Source organism: Protopterus annectens, chromosome 11.part0 (assembly GCF_019279795.1).
Source record: "Protopterus annectens isolate FY-2018-M chromosome 11.part0, PAN1.0, whole genome shotgun sequence".
NCBI classification, from domain to species: domain Eukaryota; kingdom Metazoa; phylum Chordata; order Ceratodontiformes; family Protopteridae; genus Protopterus; species Protopterus annectens.
In genome coordinates, this window is record NC_056745.1 from 558,716,105 (window position 1) to 558,738,776 (window position 22,672).

At 40.0% G+C, this 22,672-nt stretch overlaps 1 protein-coding gene across 1 annotated transcript in view; it reads left to right on the top strand.

Annotated features, from left to right (window-relative positions):
* PTPRQ (protein tyrosine phosphatase receptor type Q) overlaps nt 1-22,672 on the top strand; it is a 4,272,575-nt gene that overhangs the window by 3,767,408 nt on the left and 482,495 nt on the right. Inside the window, exons 35-37 of the mRNA XM_044087226.1 lie at nt 11,412-11,488; nt 11,881-12,015; nt 12,125-12,250. Of these exons, the coding sequence (XP_043943161.1) occupies nt 11,412-11,488; nt 11,881-12,015; nt 12,125-12,250 (338 nt within the window). The remainder of the gene's footprint in view (nt 1-11,411; nt 11,489-11,880; nt 12,016-12,124; nt 12,251-22,672) is intronic.

The following is a 22,672-nucleotide window of genomic DNA, read 5'->3' on the forward strand; positions in this document are numbered from 1 at the left end:
CCGCAGATATGTATGCAGTCCCATGACTGCAGATCATGTCAGTTTTGACAGGGCCACACCTCCTTCAGAACGGGGAGTATATAATTGTGGTATGCACTGATTTTTATATATCATTTGATAAGCATGACGCATTTTTCTTGTTTTCATGTCCAATCAATCCAGTACTTTTTGGGGCCAGTCAATCACCCCAAAACTGTAAGCTAGAAAAGGAAAAGCAAACTTGATTTATAGCTTGGAATATTTTCCGATATGGCAAGGCAGTTTTCAATATTAGTTTTTGTCTTCTGAAACATTCCTTACTGAGCTTTATTTTCATTTGCTCATGTTTTCTTGCATGTTTTATTGCCGAACCTTTATCTATTACCAGATATTTTTACACTCCATCCTCCTCAAGTTCCTTTATATCACATTCCTGTCCCAGGCTGATATTTTCTTGGTGCTGCAGCTTTCCTTTTTTAAATGTTCCTTTGCACATTTATCAAGACTAAATGTTATCCTTATATCATCTGAGAAAGTTTTAACCATTAGTAGTTGTGCATTCAACTCTTCATCTGATGAACCACACAGTTTTAAGTCATCCACAAAAAATAGATGAAAAGTCTTTAAACAGAATTGGTTTCTGGGAGTCATATTGTAGCCTTAGCCTAATATGTTAGGCAAACTGCTCAGTGAGTTAAGGACAAGACAAAAGAGCAGTGGTGACAAAGAATAAACCTGGAATATCCATCCTCCTTTGAATTTTTATCCCTGGCATAACAACGTGCCCTTTGTCATACCTCAACTGCAAAGCGGTTTGTCACTGTTTCATGGTCTCTGCAATGCAGTTCATCAGTGTAGGGTGTATTTTAAACATCTATACGTTCTCTTTTATCCATGAATGTTGGATTTTTTTTTTGTAATCTACCTTTGTCATACTTGCATTCTTCCACTTTTTACAACTATCCGTTATGGCTTTATTTAACAATGAATGATCCTTTGCTTCATATGACTTTCTTTTCTCACCTTTTTCTTCTATTGCCATAACTATTTTTTTAAATGACTTTAAACTCTGCATCAGTTCCAGTATATCATTTGTATATTGTCTTTCAGCAAGTTATTGGTCTGTATTAGGATGGCTTGCAGGTTCACTCTTTTTAATATTGTTTATTCTATTGTTAACCAGTTTGGTCTGCTCTGGATGAGCATATAAGTAATTCTGTTTACAAAGATGTTGTGACATCCCTCTTCTGGGCCAGTAATCAAGGAGCTTCGATCCTCACCACTGACACCAGTGAGGGACGTTCACTTGGACCAAAACTAGATACACACAGTATTGTCAGATGCACCTTCTGCACCAAGCACAATTTCCCCTAAGAACACACAGGGAACACACTCAGTCCAGGGGCTGGGTTCCCTCTCCCTCTCCAGGCCCCTAGTAAGACTCCCCACCGGCATAGCTGCAGAGTTGAGTCCTCAGCCAAGTCCTCCACCACCCTTTCTGTGAAACCAGTGCTCTGTGACCCTGCTCACTATATTGATCACTGCTGCCGTAGCCTTAACTATATGGGAAGATTACCCCAGCTTACTACATTTGGGAGGAGGAAGGGGAAGGGCCCCTGGAGAATGATCCCAGTAAAGCCTGATCTAGACACAGAAAAGTAATCAAGTTTACATTGCTTTGTAAAAATATGTACAAAGGACCACACTGCAGCTTCTAGAATACTTCTAGAATTCAATCTTTTCCAAAAAGCTATAGATAAAGTCACAGCCCTGGTAGATTAGGCCTTAATGATGTCTGAAATAGTTTTGCTGTAATGTGTATAACAAGATTTTATAGCCTCAGATGACCATTTAGAAATAGTCTGTTTTGACACAGGTTGCCCCTTCTTCTTACCTTCCCCAGAAATGAACAATTGATCTGAAAATCTGAAAGATTTAGTTCTGTCAAGATAGTACCTAAGTAGCTGTGGTATAGATTATCTGTCTCCCTCATTTTCAGGTTCAGGAAAGAAAAAGGGGAATTGGATAGTTTGGCTTAAAGTGAATTTGGATACCACTTTAGGCATAAAAGAAGGATTAGTTCTCAATGAAACTTTGTCTCTGTGGAAAATGAGATATGGCTGACTTACTATAAGAGCTTGAAACTCAGACACCCTTCTTGCAGAGGTCAGAGTAATCTGTAAAACTGTTTTCTATGTTAAGAACCTCAAGTTTGCCAGGTTAGCTTCTCTAACACAAAAATGTTCTGTCATGAAATGCATTGAAAGAGGAGGATCCTTGGGCAGCATTGCTGAACTGGCTGATAAATGAGCCTTGATGGAGTAATAAGAAAGGCCATAGAATAATAACTCACACAGATATTGCAAAATCAGAGAACAACTGGCCCTGAATGGGTGTATATGGGTCTACTTTAGAACACCAACATGCCAGTTCGCTGACACACAAACCACCGACAGCAAATAACCGACAACACACAATACCTACAACGCAAAACACCGAACACCATTACACCGACACACTAAACGTAAACAACACATTACACTACATTACATATCCACTAGCCCTAACCCAAACCCTAACCCTAAGGTCCGACACTACCGCACACTTACTCTACCTGCACCCTAACTCACTTAACCCACCCCTAACCCTAAGGTCCGACACTACCGCACACTTACCCTACCTGCACCCTAACCCTAACTCACTTAACCCACCCCTAACCCTAAGGTCCGACACTACCGCACACTTACCCTACCTGCACCCTAACCCTAACTCACTTAACCCACCCCTAACCCTAAGGTCCGACAGTACCAGACACTTACCCTACCTGCACCCTATTCCTAACTTACTTAACCCACCCGAAAACATAAACCCGTCACTAACACACACTTACATTACCCAAACCCTAACTCCGACACTACTGCACACTCACCTTTCACACACCCTAACCCTAAATCCCTCACTATTGCACACTTACCTGTCCGCTCCCTAATCCAAAATCCCTCACTATCCCATATTTACCAAGTCGCGCTTACACGTTCCCCTTGTCGGTCTTCAGCATGTCGGTCAACTGCGTTGTCGGTCCTTTCGCGTTCCTCTTCCGCGTGTCGGTGAACTGACGTTTCGGTAATTTGAAGAGGACCCGTGTATATATGATTTTCTAGCAGCAAGCTTTCTTGCCTCCATTAGAACCTGGTTCATGTCCTCAGTAAACAGGTATCTAAAGGGAATTAAGACCCTATCATCCAGACAGTCAGTGAATTTGATTGAAGTCAGGATGTATCAAACATCCCTGTTCTTCTCTGAGTACATCCATTCTGTGAGGAAGGCTATGGTAATTGCCTCTGGCCATTTCTAAAAGAAGGGAGAACCATGGTTGCCTGAGCCAGAAGGCAGTCATGGCAATGATCTTGAGGAATTCCTTCTGAATCTTGGCACCTTACCATACTCTGTCAGTGATCACTTACCAGCCTTCATCCATAGAGCAACCCCCTCTTCTCCTCATCTACACCAATATATCCATACTCAGAATCTCAACAACTTTAACCCTCCAACTTTTCCCAGTTCTCTCAAACTGATAAATTGGACACTCTAAAAACTCTACCTCTGGACAGTGCTGTTGAATTCTTCAACTCAGCCTTTTTAGACACTCTTAACTCCCAAGCCCCTCCAAGAATAAAATGTATAAGAACCAATTCCACCCCTTGTCTTAGTAAAGATACCAAAACACTTATGCAACAAAGGGACAAGACTCTACTATCGTAATAGGCACCCTGACACCCTTCTTAAATATAAACAACTCCACAACTTAGACAAAAAACGTATCATACAAGACAAAAAAGCATACTATATCAAACTCCAGTCAAACCACCCCTCTAACCCCAAACAATTCTGGAAATCCATCAACTCACTTCTCAATCCAGGCACCAAAAACAACCCTTGCCCTGACACTAGTAAATCTGACCCAGAAATAGCTACTCTGTTGAACTCCTTCTTTACTAACTCTATAGCAGAACTTACCAAAACATTCCCAAAAAACAACACCTCCTCCCAAATCAAACCCTCTGCCCAACCTTCCACCCCAAACTCGCCTCCCATATTCCACCTCAAACCCATCCCCACCTCATATATAAAAAGAATTCTCTCTAAGCTTAAGCCTTGCTCCAATGCCCCTGAATATCCCCTCACTCTTCTTAAGAATTGCAGCAGATAGCATCACCATCCCCATTAGCATACTCAACAACAGATCCATACAAGAATCATATGTTCTGAAACTGGCATGCAGCCTTTATCCTACCCCTCCATAAAGGAGGCAAAAATAATAACATCTCCAACTTCCAACCCATAGCGATTCTCTCCCCTCTTTCAAAAATTCTTGAGAAATGCATCCACCTCCAGCTCATGCCATACATTACACATAACCAACTCCTCACCCCAACACAACATGGGTTCTGTCCTGGCCATAGCACAATAACAGCTCTTTTCTCTTTTCTAGACATCGTAAGCCATGCCTGTGACTCCAGATAACTTGTATCACAGTCCTCCTTGACCTCTCCAAGGCTTTCAACACAGTCTCCCATACCCACCTTCTTCACCACCTTTCCAATCTTAACCTCTCACAAAACACCATTACCTGGTTCAGCAGCTACCTCTCTGACAGATCTCAGGCAGTAAAATGGAAGACTGCCACCTCAGCCTTCCTTCCCACCCCAACCGGGGTAACCCAGGGATCCATTCTTGGCCCTATGCTCTTCAATATCTTCATTAATGATTTCCATGCAGCCATTCCTAACACTAAGATAGTACAATATGCAGATGACTCAACTTTAGTTTGCTCTGCATCAAACCTCCCTGAGTTCCAAACAAAAACTCAAACTGCCTCCTCAACTACTGAGAACTGGATGCTCCAAAATCACCTCTCTTTGAATGCCAGCAAATCAAAGATCCTTCTATTCTCTCCCTCAAAATCTATCCACCTAGACAAAACCTCTTTCAAAATTACAAGCCTTGCCAACTCCACTATAGAAGTTTTTCCTTTTGCTACACTTCTTGGACTTACTATTGATGAACACCTAAAATTCGATACCCATATTCAGCTAAATAGAAAGAAAACCCATCAGAAACTTGGCATGCTGTACAGAAACTCCCACTTCCTCTCCCCCTCAAGCAAGACAGACCCTCACCACTACCTTCTTCCTACATCTCTTCTAAACTAGAATCCTGTTACAATAAAATCTCAAAGTTCGCCACCACTTCCAAATACTCCACTCACCACTGTAAACCTCTCCACCAGCTGCAATGGCTAGAACTCACAAACTACTTTGACTACCTCCAACTCATCACCACTCACAAGCTTATTTTCAAACCAACTATATGCCCAGCACTAACAAACATCTTAACATTATGCACCCCAAACAGAACTCTAAGATCTACCCACCAAAATCTAATCTCTGTTTATAAACCAAACCGTCCCACTGGTCAGCTTCTCCTATCCTTTTCCGTTGCCAAAAATGAAATTCTCTCCCTCCATCTCTAAAAATTTCTGAGAACTCTGAACACTTCAAAACCCAGCTGCATTCTTATCTTTCCCAAAAATGGAAATGCAATTGCACTCCACCTACCTAACCTGCTTAATACATAAATACTTTATAACACACAAAGTTTGTTCCTCCTTACACACTATTGATTAACCCTGCCTTCATGCTAATGCTACCTCTATACCACTCTCAGAGGATTTAAACCTCAGTATTAATTTAAGTCATGCTAATATTCATGCATAAAGAACTCATCCATGCTAATGTTACTTCTATATCATTCTCAGATGATTTAAACCTCTGTATTAATTTAACCGTGTACTACTGTTCTCAACCACTAAACATGTAAATATGCTTTACATCCTTCTCCAAGCTGCTGTTTAACTTTTGTTTAGTTTTTGCTATTTTGTATGCAAAATTTGCTTAGTTTGTTTCTGTTTCCACTATGTATTGTACTTCATATTATGGAGCTTGTACTATGTATTATTGGAGCTGTTCTCCCCGGGCCTCCACTGAAAACGAGCTCTTTGAGCCCAGTGGACCTCCCTGGTAGTCAAACTGGAAATAAATAAAAATAAATAAATAAGTACCCTGGATATCACTGAAAGTGTAGAAAAGAATTAAGGAACATTCCTGTTCAAGGAAAAGAAAAGGTATATGTCTTCCAGGACTTCTTGCATAGAGTCCTGGATCAGAATCCTGCCAGCTGATTGTTCCGAGAACAGGCAAGTAGGTCTACTTGATTAACTCCCTACAAATAGATCAAATTTGGGAAGACCCCCAATTTAGTTTACATTTGTGAGGACCTGCCCTTGTCCTGCTTAGCTGGTATACCACACAATTTTGTTCTGATAGAATGTTGATGCCTGTAGAGTGAGATTGTTCTGTGAAGCTATATCCTAAACAAGCATGGCTAGTCTGCAAAGAAGAAATGATATGGTTCCCCCTTGCTTGTTGATGTACCACATAACTGTGGTAATGTCTGTAACAACTTGAGGAGGTTCCTGGGACCAAAGATGATTCCAAGAGTTCAGTGCCTTGATCAGGGCAACTATCTGTTTTGTATTTATGTGCTTATGTCTTTCATTGGTGTTCCACACACCTAGCACTTTTATCCCTCCAGAAATTGCTCCCCAAGCAAAGTCTGAGGTGTCTGTAGTGATTGACTGCTTTGGAACAGGGAGGGAGAAGGGGAGACCTGGATGTAAGGATACTTGTTATCTCCACCAAGTGGTTTATGTTCTGACAAACCCCAACACTGTGGTTTGAAAAAAAAAAGGATGTTGATGCATGGAGACTTCAGATACCATTGTAGCTTTCTCATGTGGAGTCTTGCCAAGTGTATAATGAGAATTATACGTACCATGAGACTCATAATCCTGAGATACTTCCTTGCAGTGACCAAAGTTTGAGTGGAAACCTTAGAAATAGAGCTCAATAAAGATGTTCTTTTTTTTTTTTTTTTTTTTTTGGAGGAAAAGTTCTTTGAACTGAGGTCTAGCTGATGCTCCAGAAACACAATCCTGTGTGATGGAGTCAAAAAAAGACTTCTGAATGTTTTTTTGGAATCCCAGCTTGTGTAAGGGATCTCTCACATAAGTGAAAAAAGCACTCACAAAGCAGATTGTCTAAATATGGAAAAATGTGGATACCCTGTAGTTTGCAATGACACTTTGAACAATCCAGTGCATCAAGAGTGTTCACAAAGTGTAAGGCAGATAACTGATAATGTGATCCAGAAACAAAACCTTAAGAAATGCCAAGTATGGATGGGAAGTGATGATAAGCATTTTTTAAACCTAACATTATTAGGAAACTTGACCAAGGAAGAAGTAACAGGTTGTGAAGTGGCAAGAAAGATCCTGAACTGGTCTCCAAGCACTTTCTCTCTTTGGCACTAAAAGCATCCTTCAACAAAAATCTTTCCCCACCTGGGAAGAAGTAGCAGGTGCTATCACTCCCTAGGATGGCATGTGACAAAGGACATGTGGAAATAAGAGTCTGGGCTGGTCTGGTGAATGAAGAATTACCCGCTGGAAAAGAGGACCTTCCTCCCACAGCCATCTGTAACCTTGATTATGATCTTCAGAACCCACTTGCCTAAAATTATTTGTTGCCAAATAAAAACGTGGAGATTCAGAATTTCTGAAGGGAAATGGGGCTGCTGTGGTGGACAGGGGGGCAAGATCCCTTTAACTAGTCATTCTGACTTGCTGGACTTTCCTTGGTTTTGGGAGGTTCCAGAACTCTTTTTGGAACCCCCTTGCCATTTCTTCTTTGACATCTATTTACCTGCATTTTGTTGAGACTGTTTATTTTGTTTTTTGCCAAATTTGGAAAAAGAGAGGCCAAAAACTAAATTTCTGTCCAAAGAAAAACGTGAAATTTCATTTTTAACATAATCTGGCAGGCTCTGGGCATAAAGCCAGGCAAACCTCCTCAAAACTGTCCAGTGGCCATCGCCCTAAAAGTATCAACTGAGTAATACACACGCTGCAAATTAGTAGTGACTTGTGCAATTGAAACTTAATTATGTAAAGCTGATTTTTCCTCACAAAAGGAAACTACAGATAAAACATTCCTCATACTTTCACAGACAAACTTTAACATATGAGCCTGGCAATTCAAAATTCTGAAAAACTAAATTTCAGAAGCATACACTTTTCCCCCAATACTTATCAATCATCTTCCCATCCTTATCAGAAACAGTACAATTGGAATTAACTAAATGCTTAGCAGCAGTAGGATTAACTAAACGTATAGCTGCTGGGTCATGTTTGAGAAGAGTATATTAAAAACTTAAAAGATTGAGGAACTTTATATATTTGCCATTTTAATGGCAGCTGGCTGACTATCAGGAAAACTGCGGGCAGTAACACCTACATCCTTGAAAGCTGATATAACTGGAGGAATTGGTGAAGGTTCTGGAAATTCCTTCTGTGACAGCTCATAGCACTTTCTGAGGGACTGAGAAACCTCAGTCCTCTCCCGCTGAAAACACTGGCACATTCTGAAAATAGTCACAGAGAAAGAGAACACCCTACAGGGAAAATCTTTTAAATGAGTTTACATCAAAATCTAAGGAGAAAACCCTGCATCTGTCCATTCCTTTGCCTGTCCAGATTCAGACTCTTAAATCTATGGCAGAGCTATCCACCTAGTGGTGTAAACCTTGGTTCTAGATTATTGTCACTGCTGAAGTGACACCCTGACTCTATGTACAAAAAGGGGAAAAGGGGTTGTGGTTGAATGGATGGATTCAGAATCTTAAATCTTTTTTGGGAAAAGAGTTATCCCTCTTTCTTTTACTAGAAACTGGCTTATAAGAAGGATCAATAGCCTGTATTAAACCCTGAACTAGACTCCATAAACTTCACTCATCTATAAAAATTTGAGGAGGAGTAGATACATGTTTAGTTTTCTGATTCTTTTTGACATGAAAAATAGTGCCAACAGTGTTATTAATGGCAGCAGCAGCTTCACCAGCAATGGGCACAACATTCTGATAAAACAGGGAAGCCTTCCTGTTCCCTATCCCAGAACTAACAAGAGTGGTTCTCCATTGCCTACTAAGAGGACCCCAAAAGCCACAAACCCAGTCTATGATGTCTGTAGGTGCTACAACATAGTGATCTGGGATAAAAGATGTGTGGTCTGAGGTACAACCAATGGCCACAACAAAATCAACCAGAATTGCCCAGCTGCGGTTGAGGCAAATTGCTAACCTGCTGTGGCGGCAAAGGATATTTGTTTAACTTTTTCTTTGTGTGGCTGGAAGAACCAACCATGGGACCAGCAGTTTGTTGGGTGTTGGCTTGTGTTGTTCCTTTGCTAGGCAGATAAATTCCCTTTGAGGAAAAAACTTCCATTTAAAAAAAATGTTTGTTTATTAATGCCTTCCTGTTCATGAAAGTTATTTTAAAGCTATGAGTTTGTGTTTTAACTGACTGTCATGAGACTGTGTTGTACTTGTAAATGAGAGCTCTCTTTTCTACTGTCAGTTTAAATGTTAAAGTAATTGAAAACCATTTTTCCTGTTAAAAAATTAGTTTATTTTACTTTTGGGGGCTGCCAGTGTTTAAAGTACTTTTTACTGTATCCATATATGAAACAAGAGACATTTAAAGACTTTTATGCTTTACTAGCCTTTGGTGCTTGTTTTCTCAGAGAAAGAGGCATCATAGGTTCATAGCTAAGTACTAGGCTAGCTGCCCTTACAGGCCATTTTAAGGCTAGCCAATCTCCCTTTCAAAGGTGAAAATCAAATGCTGTGTCTTGTGTCTGTGAGGTAAACACCTAAACCATTATGCCACCCCCAACCCCTTCTGTACAACACAGTCAGGTAAATATTCTGTGTACTAGTTTGGTTTTGAAAATAAAGTATTCCAGCACAGTGACAGCATACTGATGCAGTGCATACTGATGCAGTGGTTAGTGCTGCTGCATTACAGCTCATGTCTTGGCTGCAGTACTTTTAGTAATGGAGTCTGTACCTCCTGCCTGCCTGCCTGCTTCCCCTTGCCTTTTTGTTACATGCCACAGTTTCCTCCCATATCTGAAAGATGTGCCATAGGTCAGTTTGCAGTCCTGCAAATTGTGTGTGTGTGTGTGTGTGTGTGTGTGTGTGTGTGTGTGTGTGTGTGTGTGTGTGTGTGTGTGTGTGTGTGTGTGTGTGTGCGTGCGCGCATTGTGCAATACACTGGTATATCACTCAGTGCTGGGTTAAACTCCAGCTCCCCAACAACTCAGAACTGGATTAAGTGGGTTATCATAAAATGAATGAATGAAAGTTAATCCAGCTAATTCTGCATTTCATTAAGAAGCCATTTATAATTGGAAGGATTTATTTTAGTTATTCCCTTCTTCCCAACAGCTAATATAAAACTGGGATTTTCTGCTGTAATGCTCTTTAGCTTTGGGAGTGAAGCAAGTGCAAGATTTAATAGTTATCCTGTGACACAGAGGGATAGTAGTGATGGTACAGTAGCTTATACAGAAGGGAAGAAAGAAGTAAGGTGGCAGATGATGAAGTCAGCATCTGGTTTACATACTTTAAGGAGAGGTAGTGTTGGTCTAAGTAGTCAGAGATATGCCTCTGCAAATTTCAACTACCACCATATCAAACAACTTCTGACGTGTATTCACAGATACTACTGGGAGGGCATATTCAAGTTTTGGAATGAGCAAATTAATTCAGATTCTGTAGCAACAATTCAACCACCTTAGCAGGTGTCAGCTCTGGCTTCACTACAGTATTTGAATGATATGATGGGGTCCACCCAAAGGCCATGTATTTGTGGAGTTAAATTTAGTTGGTGGTATTGCTAGGGGTAATTCAGCTGAGTGCCAGAAGTTTTAGCCTTTAAGAGGTATTTTGGATGCACTAGTTATTACTTTGTTACAGTGCACCTACGTCCTCACAATTTTGTAGTAAGTCTGAGACACTTTTGCACTATGAGACTAGATTTTTCATGATTTTAGCAGAATTAAATCAACTGCATACTTTTTTTATCTGGGCTTGTGGTAGGACATCTGTGATGAAAATTTAGAAAACAAATTTAGCCCGGTGCTTGTCTCTGTTGTACTGCATTCTTGAAAGTGCCTAACCCTCTGGTACTGCATCCTTGAGAAGACTTTGCAACCTATTCAGTATTTGCCCTGCAAAACCTAACATCCACAAGAGTGCGACATGACAAGCAGTATGGTGAAGAAACGGTAGAGAGATGCCCAAATTGGTAAGACTAAATGCCCTTCCCAATATACTGAGATCTAAATGAAAATATGGTCATAGGAAAATCTGGGCAACAAAAGGAAATTCAAATGCGGTTGGGATTGTATGTAAAGTCAGGTCTGTGATTATAAAGAATGATAATATTCCTTACACATCTTCATTTTCTGCAGATAACAACAACAGAGTGAAGCTAATCCTTGATGTTAGCACTCCTGGATCAGACTATATCAATGCTAGTTATGTTTCTGTAAGTAACTATTCTTATTTAATTACATTATTATAGCTATGTGAGAGATTTGATATATACATATACATATACATACATATGTGTGTGTTTCACTGTCATTGTCCCAGAAAAGCTTTTTCAGTAACCCAAAAATGCAAATGCAAAGCATTTAAATTCCCTTCATTTGTGTCTCATTGATATTGCATTGTATTGTGATATGTAAAAATGGAAGGTTTATCTTTGACATTTTACTCTCTAAAATAATCATGAAATGACAGAAATAACTATGTAATAGTGATGCTTGCTGTACTTTTTATGAACCTCAACATATTTAACAATAACAGTTATTTTAAAATAAACTGTTAAAATATGTCATGAATAGTATAATTTTAATTATGTTGGATATGTTTTAGGGCTACCTATGTCCAAATGAATTTATTGCTACTCAAGGCCCATTGCCTGGAACTGTTGGAGATTTTTGGAGAATGATCTTGGAAACAAGAGCCAAAAGCATAGTCATGCTTACTCAGTGTTTTGAAAAAGGACGGGTATGCAGACAAAGAAATGTTAAGATACTTAAGAAACTTACTATTAATAAAACCAATTACTGTACAATTGATGATGTACTGAAGTCTTTTTTTATGTTTCCAATCCTAGATAAGATGTCACCAGTACTGGCCTGAAGACAATAAGCCTATGACAGTGTTTGGAGACATTGTGATTACTAAATTGCAAGAAGATGCTCAAACTGATTGGACTGTGCGAGTTCTAAAAACTGAAAGGGTAAAATCATATGTTATTTATGTACAACTCACTGTTCCTTTTGGCATTTGTTCTGCTGCATTTATGTATACTTAATGAATGGCATGTGCCCAGCAGGCATATGCTGATAGTATACAAGACTGCTCACTGGTCATCAGGTAGGTTAGGACTCACATATACCCATAATCTTTTAACGGTGCTAGTATACTGCCAATCAGCCCTTATTTCTCTACTGTATAACCCATAATCATGTGAACAGCAAGGTAGATACAATCCCTGTGTACTGTAAGTTAAAAACAGCTGGCAGTCATTGATGCTGCAGGTCTCTGTTTCTATAGCTTCAGCGAATGACCAGTTAGGAGATATGTAAAGCAGGCTGAGCATGGCATTAGCAAACATACCTTAAATATACATGCCTATTTCAGTCTTTGCTTCTCCAACAAACCATCAGCAGCTACAGAAATATTTCCTGAAACCTTTGCTCACAAGATGAGTTTTAAAAGTCCATGGACCACTTAGGTACCTTTCAAGTAGCTTAATTCTGAGAAATAAGATTATGGTATGCTAACAGACTCCAGTCTCTAACTCTGTGGTTGATTCCTTTACTTTACCCTTTCCTATTCAACTTCCCTGAGCAGTAAAATCCCAGGTTACCCCCAAAGATGACACTCTGGCTTAGCAGACTACCTTATTAAAAAAGAAAAACAACAATAGGGATAACATCTTTATGAATGAGGTAAAATAGGCACCATAAACAACATCAGATACAATTAGTGAGTAATATACTAGGGAAATACCTTGTTATTATTAAAGATGAATCACATAAATGAAAACAATATCAATGTGTGCAAGTCAATGCCATTGTTCTAGGTCTTTCAGGGGAATGTGAAAAGAAGTGGGTTAAAACTAGAATTTTTAATTTGTTATGCAATTTACATCACCAAAAACATATGGCACCTGTTTCTTCAGCCAAAACACAAATGCTAAACTTGGACAAATTTATGCACCAGCTTTCCAAAATGGTATTTTTTCTCAGAATTAACTGAAGAAAATAAAAAATGGCAAAGATCTGATTTTTTAAGCAAGTACATTTATTTTCCTTTCTTTGAATAATGGCAGCCTCAGAGGTGATTATATTCAAACAAAATTTCATTTGTGATCTTCTGCATTTGAGGAAGAACATTTGCTCTATTTTGGGAGATCCAAAGCATGCATCAATTTGAGGCAAGGTCCGAGGGAAACCTCTTTAGCTATGATTCAGTATTTTGCAGTTCTTTTACAAAACAGTGCATGCACCCACAACCCCCTTTTGCCTATTTTTGTACATGTGGTTGGGGTGTCATATCAGTACTGACCAAAATCTAGAACCAATGTTCACACTACTGGGTAGTTAGCCCTGCAGGTTTTGTTTTTCCATACTACATACATGCACATGCACTAATACCTACTTCCGGTTTAGAGTGTCCAAGCTGAAGTATCACTTTTAACATAAATGTATTGAATATTTAAAACAAAATAATTACAAATGTAATGTGCCTGTAATATAATTTTGAATAAATGTAAACAGTATCAATTTAAGGGCAGCTGTGGTGGTGCAGCAATTTGCATTGTAACCTCAATGCAAGAGGTTCTCTGGTTCAATTCTCAGCTGGGGTGCCTTCTGTGCATAGTCTGCATGTCCTGCCTGCAGTTGTGTGGGTTTCCTCCAGGTGCTGTGGTTTCCTCCCATATTCCAACGACATGGAGTAGGTGGCCTGTACATTCTAAATTGGCTGTAAGTGCGAGTGAGTGGTATGGATGAACTACCATGGCAGGGCTAGCCACCTGGCAGTATAAACCTTCGCTCGAGATGATTGTCACTGTCCCCATCCCATATGCAAAATGGGAAAAAGGGGTTGAGGATGGATGGATGGATAAAAAGCTTCAATTCAAATATGCTGCTGGACCTAAACATATCATACTAAATAAAATTGAATCATTCATTATATACTTATTATTTAAAACAGATAAAGAAATGGAGAGAAAATTTGAAATAGAATAGAAATTAACATTTATATACATGTGCATAACTACATGTGAGCAATACATCATTCAAGTATTAATAGTTATTATAAAGAATCCCATCATATTGACACTTTAATAATGACTGGTAAATTCTACATTGGACATAAAACAGGGTATGAGTATAAATGAATATCTAATTTGTTAAGACATTCTTTAATGTTTATTATAAAATTCTTTCTGTATAATGACCAACCTTTGACCTATGTCTTGGATTTAATATGAATTCTCCCTGAATGTTTTTTTTTTCAAACACCTTTACTAAATCATCCAGCGTAAAACTTTGCCAAATTATTCATGCAGATAGCAGTAAATATTTACATACAGGATCGGTTGAGGCCCAGGTTAACAATGACCACAACCAGTACTGTTAGCCAACAGGGTGCTGGTGGAAATTGGGCTACTGCTGGCTGAAGGAGGAGAAGAGGCGGAAGGCATGGCCAAAGGCAGGAAGAGAGGAGAAGGGCTAGGACTGTGGTAGTTATGGTCGTAACTTTGAATGTTGGCAGTATGACTGGTATAGGGAGAGAGCTAGCCGATATGATGGACAGAAGGAAGGTTGGTATATTGTGTGTGCAAGAGACCAGATGGAAGGGGAGTAAGGCTAGGTGTATCAGAGGTGGGTTCAAATTGTTTTATCATGGTGTGGATGGGAGGAGAAATGGCGTAGGAGTCATCCATAGGTTCATATGTTCATAGGTTGGTACTAGGCTATCGGCCCTAGGGCCTATGCAAGCCTAGCCATAACAATTCCCTGGATATTTCTTCCCACAATATTTACTTCTCTGGACCCCTGTCTAGCAGGGTGACTGACATAATCCCCGGGGTGAAATTCCTATCTCCCATCCAATCATCAAGGTTCCTTTTGAAGAGAGCCAATGAGGCGCTCTGCTTAACATGTATGGGCAGTCTATTCCAAAGTATGGGGAGTCTCTGGGTCAGGAACTGATCCCTCCAGCATGTTTTGTTCATTGTGATGACAAGGTTTAGATCCCTGGAGCGTGTGGCTCTGAGGGATTGGGATTTCTTTAAGTGGAGCATGTCCAACAGCTCAGGATTTGACATGGCCTTGTATGTTAAGCAGAGTTTGCCTCCGAGTAGACGATATGCCACAGAGTATAGCTGGAGTTTTTTTAGACGGTCAGCATATGGCATCTGCTTTAGGCATGTGATTCTTTTAGTGAGGTATTTCTGTGGCCTTTCCAGCTGTTGTAGATGTCTTGTGAGGTACATACCAAATGGGGCATTATACTCTATAATGGGTCTAATGAGGAATGAGTACAGTGGGATAATGACCGCCTTTTTTCTGGATGAAAAGCCCTTAATGATGAGGTGTGCCACATAGAAGGATTTCCTGACTGTTGTGGCGATGTGTTTATCGAAAGTGAGACCACTGTCCACCTGTGTCCCTAAGTCTCTCATCACACTTTCGATGTTTAGTGTCCTGCCACCTATGTGGTAATTCATGGGTACATGTTTTTTTCCAAAGGGAATAACTATAAATTTCTTGGCATTAAGCTTGAGCCCATGGCTCTGGCACCAGGCATCTGTTTCTGTAAGGCCCTTTTGTAGAATATCCACATTATTTGGGGATTCAATAATGGCTCCCAGTTTGCAGTCATCTGCGAACTTTGTTAGCCAGAGTCCATTAGTGTTGGCCTGTACTTCAGAGAAGTAGATGCCAAACAAGAGTGGTCCCAGGACTGAACCCTAAGGTACTCCACTTGTCACTTATTTGGAGCTGGATTTGGAGTCAGCTACTTTTACAGTCTGGGTTCTGTCAGTAAGCCAGTTGGCAACCCATCAAGTGATGTAGGGATTTATGCCCAGCTTAGTAAGTTTATCTAGGATTCCAGAGTGGGGGATGGTGTCAAAGGCCTTGGTGAGGTCCAGATAGGCTGTGTGGACTGCCTTACCCTCGTCCACAGCTCTGGAGACTGATTTGAAGAAGTCAATCAGATTCAGGAGACAAGATCAGCCCTTCACAAACCCAAACTGGGTGGGGTCCAGTGTTTGAAGGTTGCCAATTTCATTGTTTATAATTTCCATGATAATGCGTTCCATGCCCTTGCAGATCAGGCTTGTCAGACTAATGGGACGGTAGTTCCTGGGATCCAAGAAGGATCCCCCTTGTGGAATGGGATAACTGTAGCTGTGCACCACTCAGTGGGCACAAAGCTTGAGGTGAGGCTATGATTAAACATGACACTTAGATGGGGTGCCAGTTCATTTTGTAGTTTATGTAGTACACAGCATGGGATGTCATCTGGTCCCATGGATGCTATATTCTTAGCTTTGGAGAGTGCGGTTTCTACCTATGTGGCCGTGATTACTGGAATTTGGCAATCTTTTGGTACTGAGATGGGCTCTTTAGGGGGTGAGAGGGGGGTGACGTTGGCACTAAATCGATCTGCCAGGATATTGGCAATATCCTTGGGATCAGTATATTTAATGCCATTCTGTTGTAGCTCAGAGCAGATCTGAGCATTGCCATTTAGATTCTTGACATAACTACAGAATGCCTTGTGGTTGTCTTTGGAATCTTTGGCAATTTTATTTTCGTAACTAGCTTTTGAGGATTTTATGATGGATCTCAGCTTTTTACTGAGGCTGGTGAGGGAGTTTTTTGCATCCTGGGATTTTCATCTTTTCTGCAACAGTTTCTTCCTTCTGTTTTATAGTTTGTTTATAGTAGGGGACCACCAGATTAGCTTCCTTTTTTTGGAGAAGAGCATCTTGGTTCTATTTGGGATGGCACGATTCATGCACAAGTGGATGTGCTCGTACAGTGCCTTAGTGTAGAATTCTGCAGTCAAACTTTCAAATCCCATCTGCATGGGTATCGTGAAGTTTGTCACTTCTGAGTTCAGTAGCATGAAGTTGGCTTTGGAGAAGTTTTCTAAGGAGGTTTCCTTACTGGGGGGTGGGGGTAGGATGTGGATGTCAAGAGTGATTTGCTTATGGTCAGACCTGAGCAATGAGGGGGTGACCACTGGTGTAGAGCATCTATCTCCCATGTTGATATGACCAGGTTGAGGATATTGGAGCCCCTGGTAGGACAATGGATCAGTTGATCCAGGGCGTTGGAATTTATGAATTCCAAGAACCGTTGGGAAAAGGAGTTGGTACCTGAGTAGTTTTCCCAGTTAATGGCAGGGTAGTTGAAATCACCCAGTATTAGGGTGTTTGGTTGTATCTTAATATTTTCCAGTATGTTTAGAAAGGTGCAGTGAGAATCTTGGGGTATGGTGGGGGATCTGTAGCAAGCTACAATTTGGATTGCAGTCTTACCTAGTGTTAGTTGCACCTGGAGAATTTCAGATGCATTGTGTTGGGCAACTAGCCTGGAGGTGTGAATATCCTTGGTGAATATGGACACTCCTCCACCTTTAGTGTTTTGGTCTTGGTTTTGTGGCCGAAAAGTATGGTAAGAGTTGTAGCCTGGTATTGCAGGGGTGCTCTCTGGAGCCTTGAACCAGGTCTCGGTTACTGCACAGATATCAATGTTCTCCATTTTTAGGAGTGCCTCAGAGTGCATTTTGAGGTTTAGACTTCTAGCATTGAGTAGCATTACCTTCAGATTTTGCATGCTTGCATCTGTTACGGTGGTGGTTTTATCCTTTGAACCTTGCCTAAAAAAGGCACTATAGGGGTGGCAAGAGCTTTAGCCAGTAACCTAAATCCCAGGGGTGACAGGTACAGACCATCTCTGGCAAAGCATCGTGGTTTGTCGATCATGTCTTCCCAGGCAGTCAAATACTGGATTCCCTTTGAATGACACCAGAAGCTTAGCCAATTGTTGAAGTCAATCATTTTGTTCTTATACTGTGGTATCATTCTGGGCGAAGGCAGGATGCTTCTCAGGGCTAGGGTCATACCTGCCTGGGCCACATGATCCAAGAGCTCTTCCATGTCTTTTTTCATGTAGTCCAGGGAGGTACATCTCAAATCCTTCACTCCAGCATGGACAATGACAGAGTCGTATTTGTACTTGTTATGGAGTGACTTGAGTGCATGCATTATGTAGCAGATCCTGGCACCCGACAGGCAGCTGACTGTAATTTTCTCCTTGTCAAGCCTGGTGAGTGGGACATCAGTGTGCCTGACTATAGAGTCACTTATGACTAAAGTGGTGGGTACACTGTCTTGCCTTAGGGGCTGTTGTTGGGTGGCACACTGGTGTTGTGAGCTATGTGTCACTTTGGTTGTGACTGGTGTTTGTGTTTCAGCTTCGAAGGTCCTTGTTGCTTGGGCAGGTTAATGTTAAGGGCCTCCGCATATGTGGGTTTAGTGTTGCTATGTATGGGTGTTGATGGTGTGGGTTTTGAAGGGCTATGAGTTGCTAGAGGTGTAGTGCAGGTGTTAACCTTCTCCTCTTGGCTGTCTAGCACAATCTAGGCTGGAGAAAGCTTTGCTTCCAGTTTGGCTATGTAAGTGCATCTCTCGCAGGTTGTAGTGTTGGGTCGTAGGAAGAGAGAATTGTCTGTGTACATGAGGCAGTTGCCACATTCCCCCAGTATGCCCAGATTCGCCACGTGGACAGGAGAAATCACCAGAAGCTGACCCTTGGACATGCCTGTTTAGGTACTTTTTTTGTAACGTTTAAGAGCTGTTTTCCCTTACCTTTGCAAGGTGCTTTGCAATTATAGGCTGTTTAGTGCCTACAATTAATTTCTCCTTATTGACAAGGAGAGTTGAGTACTTGTATCAGTTTCAGGCTTCCTAGTGCTTTCCAGCAGGTTCTAGAGCAAGTGCTAGTCACAGGGGTTCAGATTTTAATGCTACTACTGAAAAACCAGCTAGTTCTAAGGGAAAATTTGAAGAGCAGACTTTCTGGCACCTGGAATAGTTTAACTGTAGCCTCGCAGTGCTACATGATGTGAAAAATGTGCAAACGCATGTGTTTATAAGCCAGAAAGTTGAAAGGGATAGAAATCAGCACAAAAAGGCTAATAAAATTACAATTTCAGAGCTGGAAACCACTCCTCTAGCATTAGATAGGCAGTACAATGCTCACCAGTCCCACTGGTAGGCAGTAGGACTTCCCTCTGCCACAGCAAGGTCTGGATAGCTCTGAGCACAGAAAATAAAGTCCTGAGACAAGCAAGGCCTGGGTTATGGACTGGCTGGAAAAGGTGGGAAATGAGCAAACAAGATAGTATTTTTTTGTTGAAACAGGCTAAACAATGCAATAATACAGTAAATAAACACAGAAAGGGCTAACACACTTGAGTGTGTAGTCCTAAACAGTAAATGCAATTAAAACTCTACAAATTAGCAATTTAAAACTTTTTAAATGAAGCAAGGCAAGTGCACATCTAAAAAAACGATTTAAGAGGCAGTAATGCAGCAGAATAATTAGCTAGTCTACATATACAGAGAAGTCTATATATACAAAAAAGCAGCTAAAACACACAAACAATTCAGATGCAGTGCAACCTAGAGCACTTGAGTTGTAGCAATATTAAGGCAATTACAGTTATAATAAATGCTCTAAAATATACTCTATATTTCCAAAATGTTTGAGAAGCACAGTCAGAACACAAGGAGATTCAGGCAATTTTTTTTTTGAAACGGAAAAAGGAGAAACAGAAGGCCTTCTCAGATGTTTTCTCTATATTAGGTAGAATGAGCTAATGACACTAGACTGGGAAGAGTATCCCAGATCAGATTAACAGTAGGGGCGGGTGACTGCAAAGCCACCAAGTATAATAAGACATGAACAAGGAGGGAGGGTGGGGACCAATACTAAAGCTATTAGCCTACAGACAGTAAACACTACAGAAAGCCACAAAATGAAAGTTGTTAAACAGATAAATGACCAAAGAGACTCTACAGAATGCTTTTAACTGCAAACAAATCAGTTACCCATGTAGATACTAAAGCTATTACCCTACAGACAGTAAACACTACAGAAAGCCACAAAATGAAAGTTTTTAAGCAGATAAAGGAGCAAAGAAACTCTACAGAACACTTTTAACTTCAAACAAATCAGTCACCCATTCAGATAAGCTATTAGCCTACAGACAGTAAACACTACAGAAAGCCACAAAATGAAAGTTTTTTAAACAGATAAAGGAGCAAATAGACTATACAGAATGCTTTTAACTGCAAGCAAATCAGTTACCCATGCAGATACTAAAGCTATTAGCCTACAGACAGCAAACACTACAGAAAGCCACAAAATGAAAGTTTTTAAACAGATAAAGGAGCAAAGAGACTCTAAAGAATTCTTTTAACTGCAAACAAATCAGTTACCCATGCAGATACTAAAACTATTAGCCTACTTCCAGTAAACACAACAGAAAGCCACAAAAATGAAAGTTTTTAAACAGATAAAGGAGCAAAGAGACTCTACAGAATGCTTTTAATGGCAAACAAATCAGTTACCCGTGCAGATATTAAAGCTATTAGCATACAGACAGTAAACACTGCAGAAAGTCACAAAATTAAAGTTTTTAAACAGATAAAGGAGCAAAGAGACTCTACAGAATGCTTTTAACTGCAAACAAGTCAGTTACCCATGCACATACTAAAGCTATTAGCCTACACACAGTAAACACCACAGAAAGCCAGAAAATGAAAGTTTTTAAACAGATAAAGGAGCAAAGAGACTCCACAGAATGCTTTTAACTGAAAACAAATCAGTTACCCGTGCAAATAGTAAAGCTATTAGCCTACAGACAGTAAACACTACAGAGAGCCAAAAAATGGAAGTTTTTAAACAGATAAAGGAGCAAAGAGACTCTACAGAATGCTTTTAACTGAAAACAAATCAGTTACCCATGCAGATACTAAAGCTATTAGCCTACAGACAGTAAACACTACAGAAAGCCACAAAATGAAAGTTTTTAAACAGATAAAAGAGCAAAGAGACTCTACAGAATGCTTTTAACTGCAAACAAATCAGTTACCCGTGCAGATACTAAAGCTATTAGCCTGCAGACAGTAAACACTACAGAAAGCCACAAAATGAAAGTTTTTAAACAGATAAAGGAGCAAAGAGACTCCACCGAATACTTATAACTGCAAACAAATCAGTTACCTGTGCAGATTAGTTAATAGCAATATAATACACTAAAAACTATACAGCAGGCAAGACTCTACAGAATGCTTTTAACTGCAAACAAATCAGTTACCCATGCAGATACTACAGCTATTAGCCTACAGACAGTAAACACTACAGAAAGCCACAAAATGAAAGTTTTTAAAAAGATAAAGGAGCAAAGAGACTCCGCAGAATACTTTTAACTGCAAACAAATCAGTTACCTGTGCAGACACTAAAGCTATTAGCCTACAGATAGTAAACACTGCAGAAAGCCACAAAATTAAAGTTTTTAAACAGATAAAGGAGCAAAGAGACTCTACAGAATGCTTTTAACTGCAAACAAATCAGTTACCCATGCACATACTAAAGCTATTAGCCTACAGACAGTAAACACCACAGAAAGCCAGAAAATGAAAGTTTTTAAACAGATAATGGAGCAAAGAGACTCTACAGAATACTTTTAACTGCAAACAAATTAGTTACCCATGCAGATACTAAAGCTATTAGCCTACAGACAGTAAACACTACAGAAAAAACACAAAATGCAAGTTTTTAAACAGATAAAGGAGCAAAGAGACTCTACAGAATGCTTTTAACTGCAAACAAATCAGTTACCCATGCAGATACTAAAGATATTAGCCTGCAGACAGCAAACACAACAGAAAGACACAAAATGAAAGTTTTTAAACAGATAAAGGAGCAAAGAGACTCCACAGAATACTTTTAAATGCAAACAAATCAGTTACCTGTGCAAATTAGTTAATAGCAATAAAATACACTAAAACCTATACAGCAGGCAAGACTCTACAAAATGCTTTTAACTGCAAACAAATCAGTTACCCATGCAGATACTAAAGCTATTAGCCTAAAGACAGTAAACACTACAGAAAGCCACAAAATAAAAGTTTTTAAAAAGATAAAGGAGCAAAGAGACTCCGCAGAATACTTTTAACTGCAAACAAATCAGTTACCCGTGCAGACACTAAAGCTACTAGCCTACAGATAGTAAACACTGCAGAAAGCCACAAAATTAAAGTTTTTAAACAGATAAAGGAGCAAAGAGACTCTACAGAATGCATTTAACTGCAAACAAATCAGTTACCCATGCAGATACTAAAGCTATTAGCCTACAGACAGCAAACACTACAGAAAGCCACAAAATCAAAGTTTTTAAACAGATAAAGGAGCAAAGAGACTCCACAGAATACTTTTAACTGCAAACAAATAAGTTACCCATGCAGATACTAAAGCTATTAGCCTACAGACAGTAAACACTGCAGAAAGCCACAAAATGAAAGTTTTTAAACAGATAAAGGAGCAAAGATACTTTACA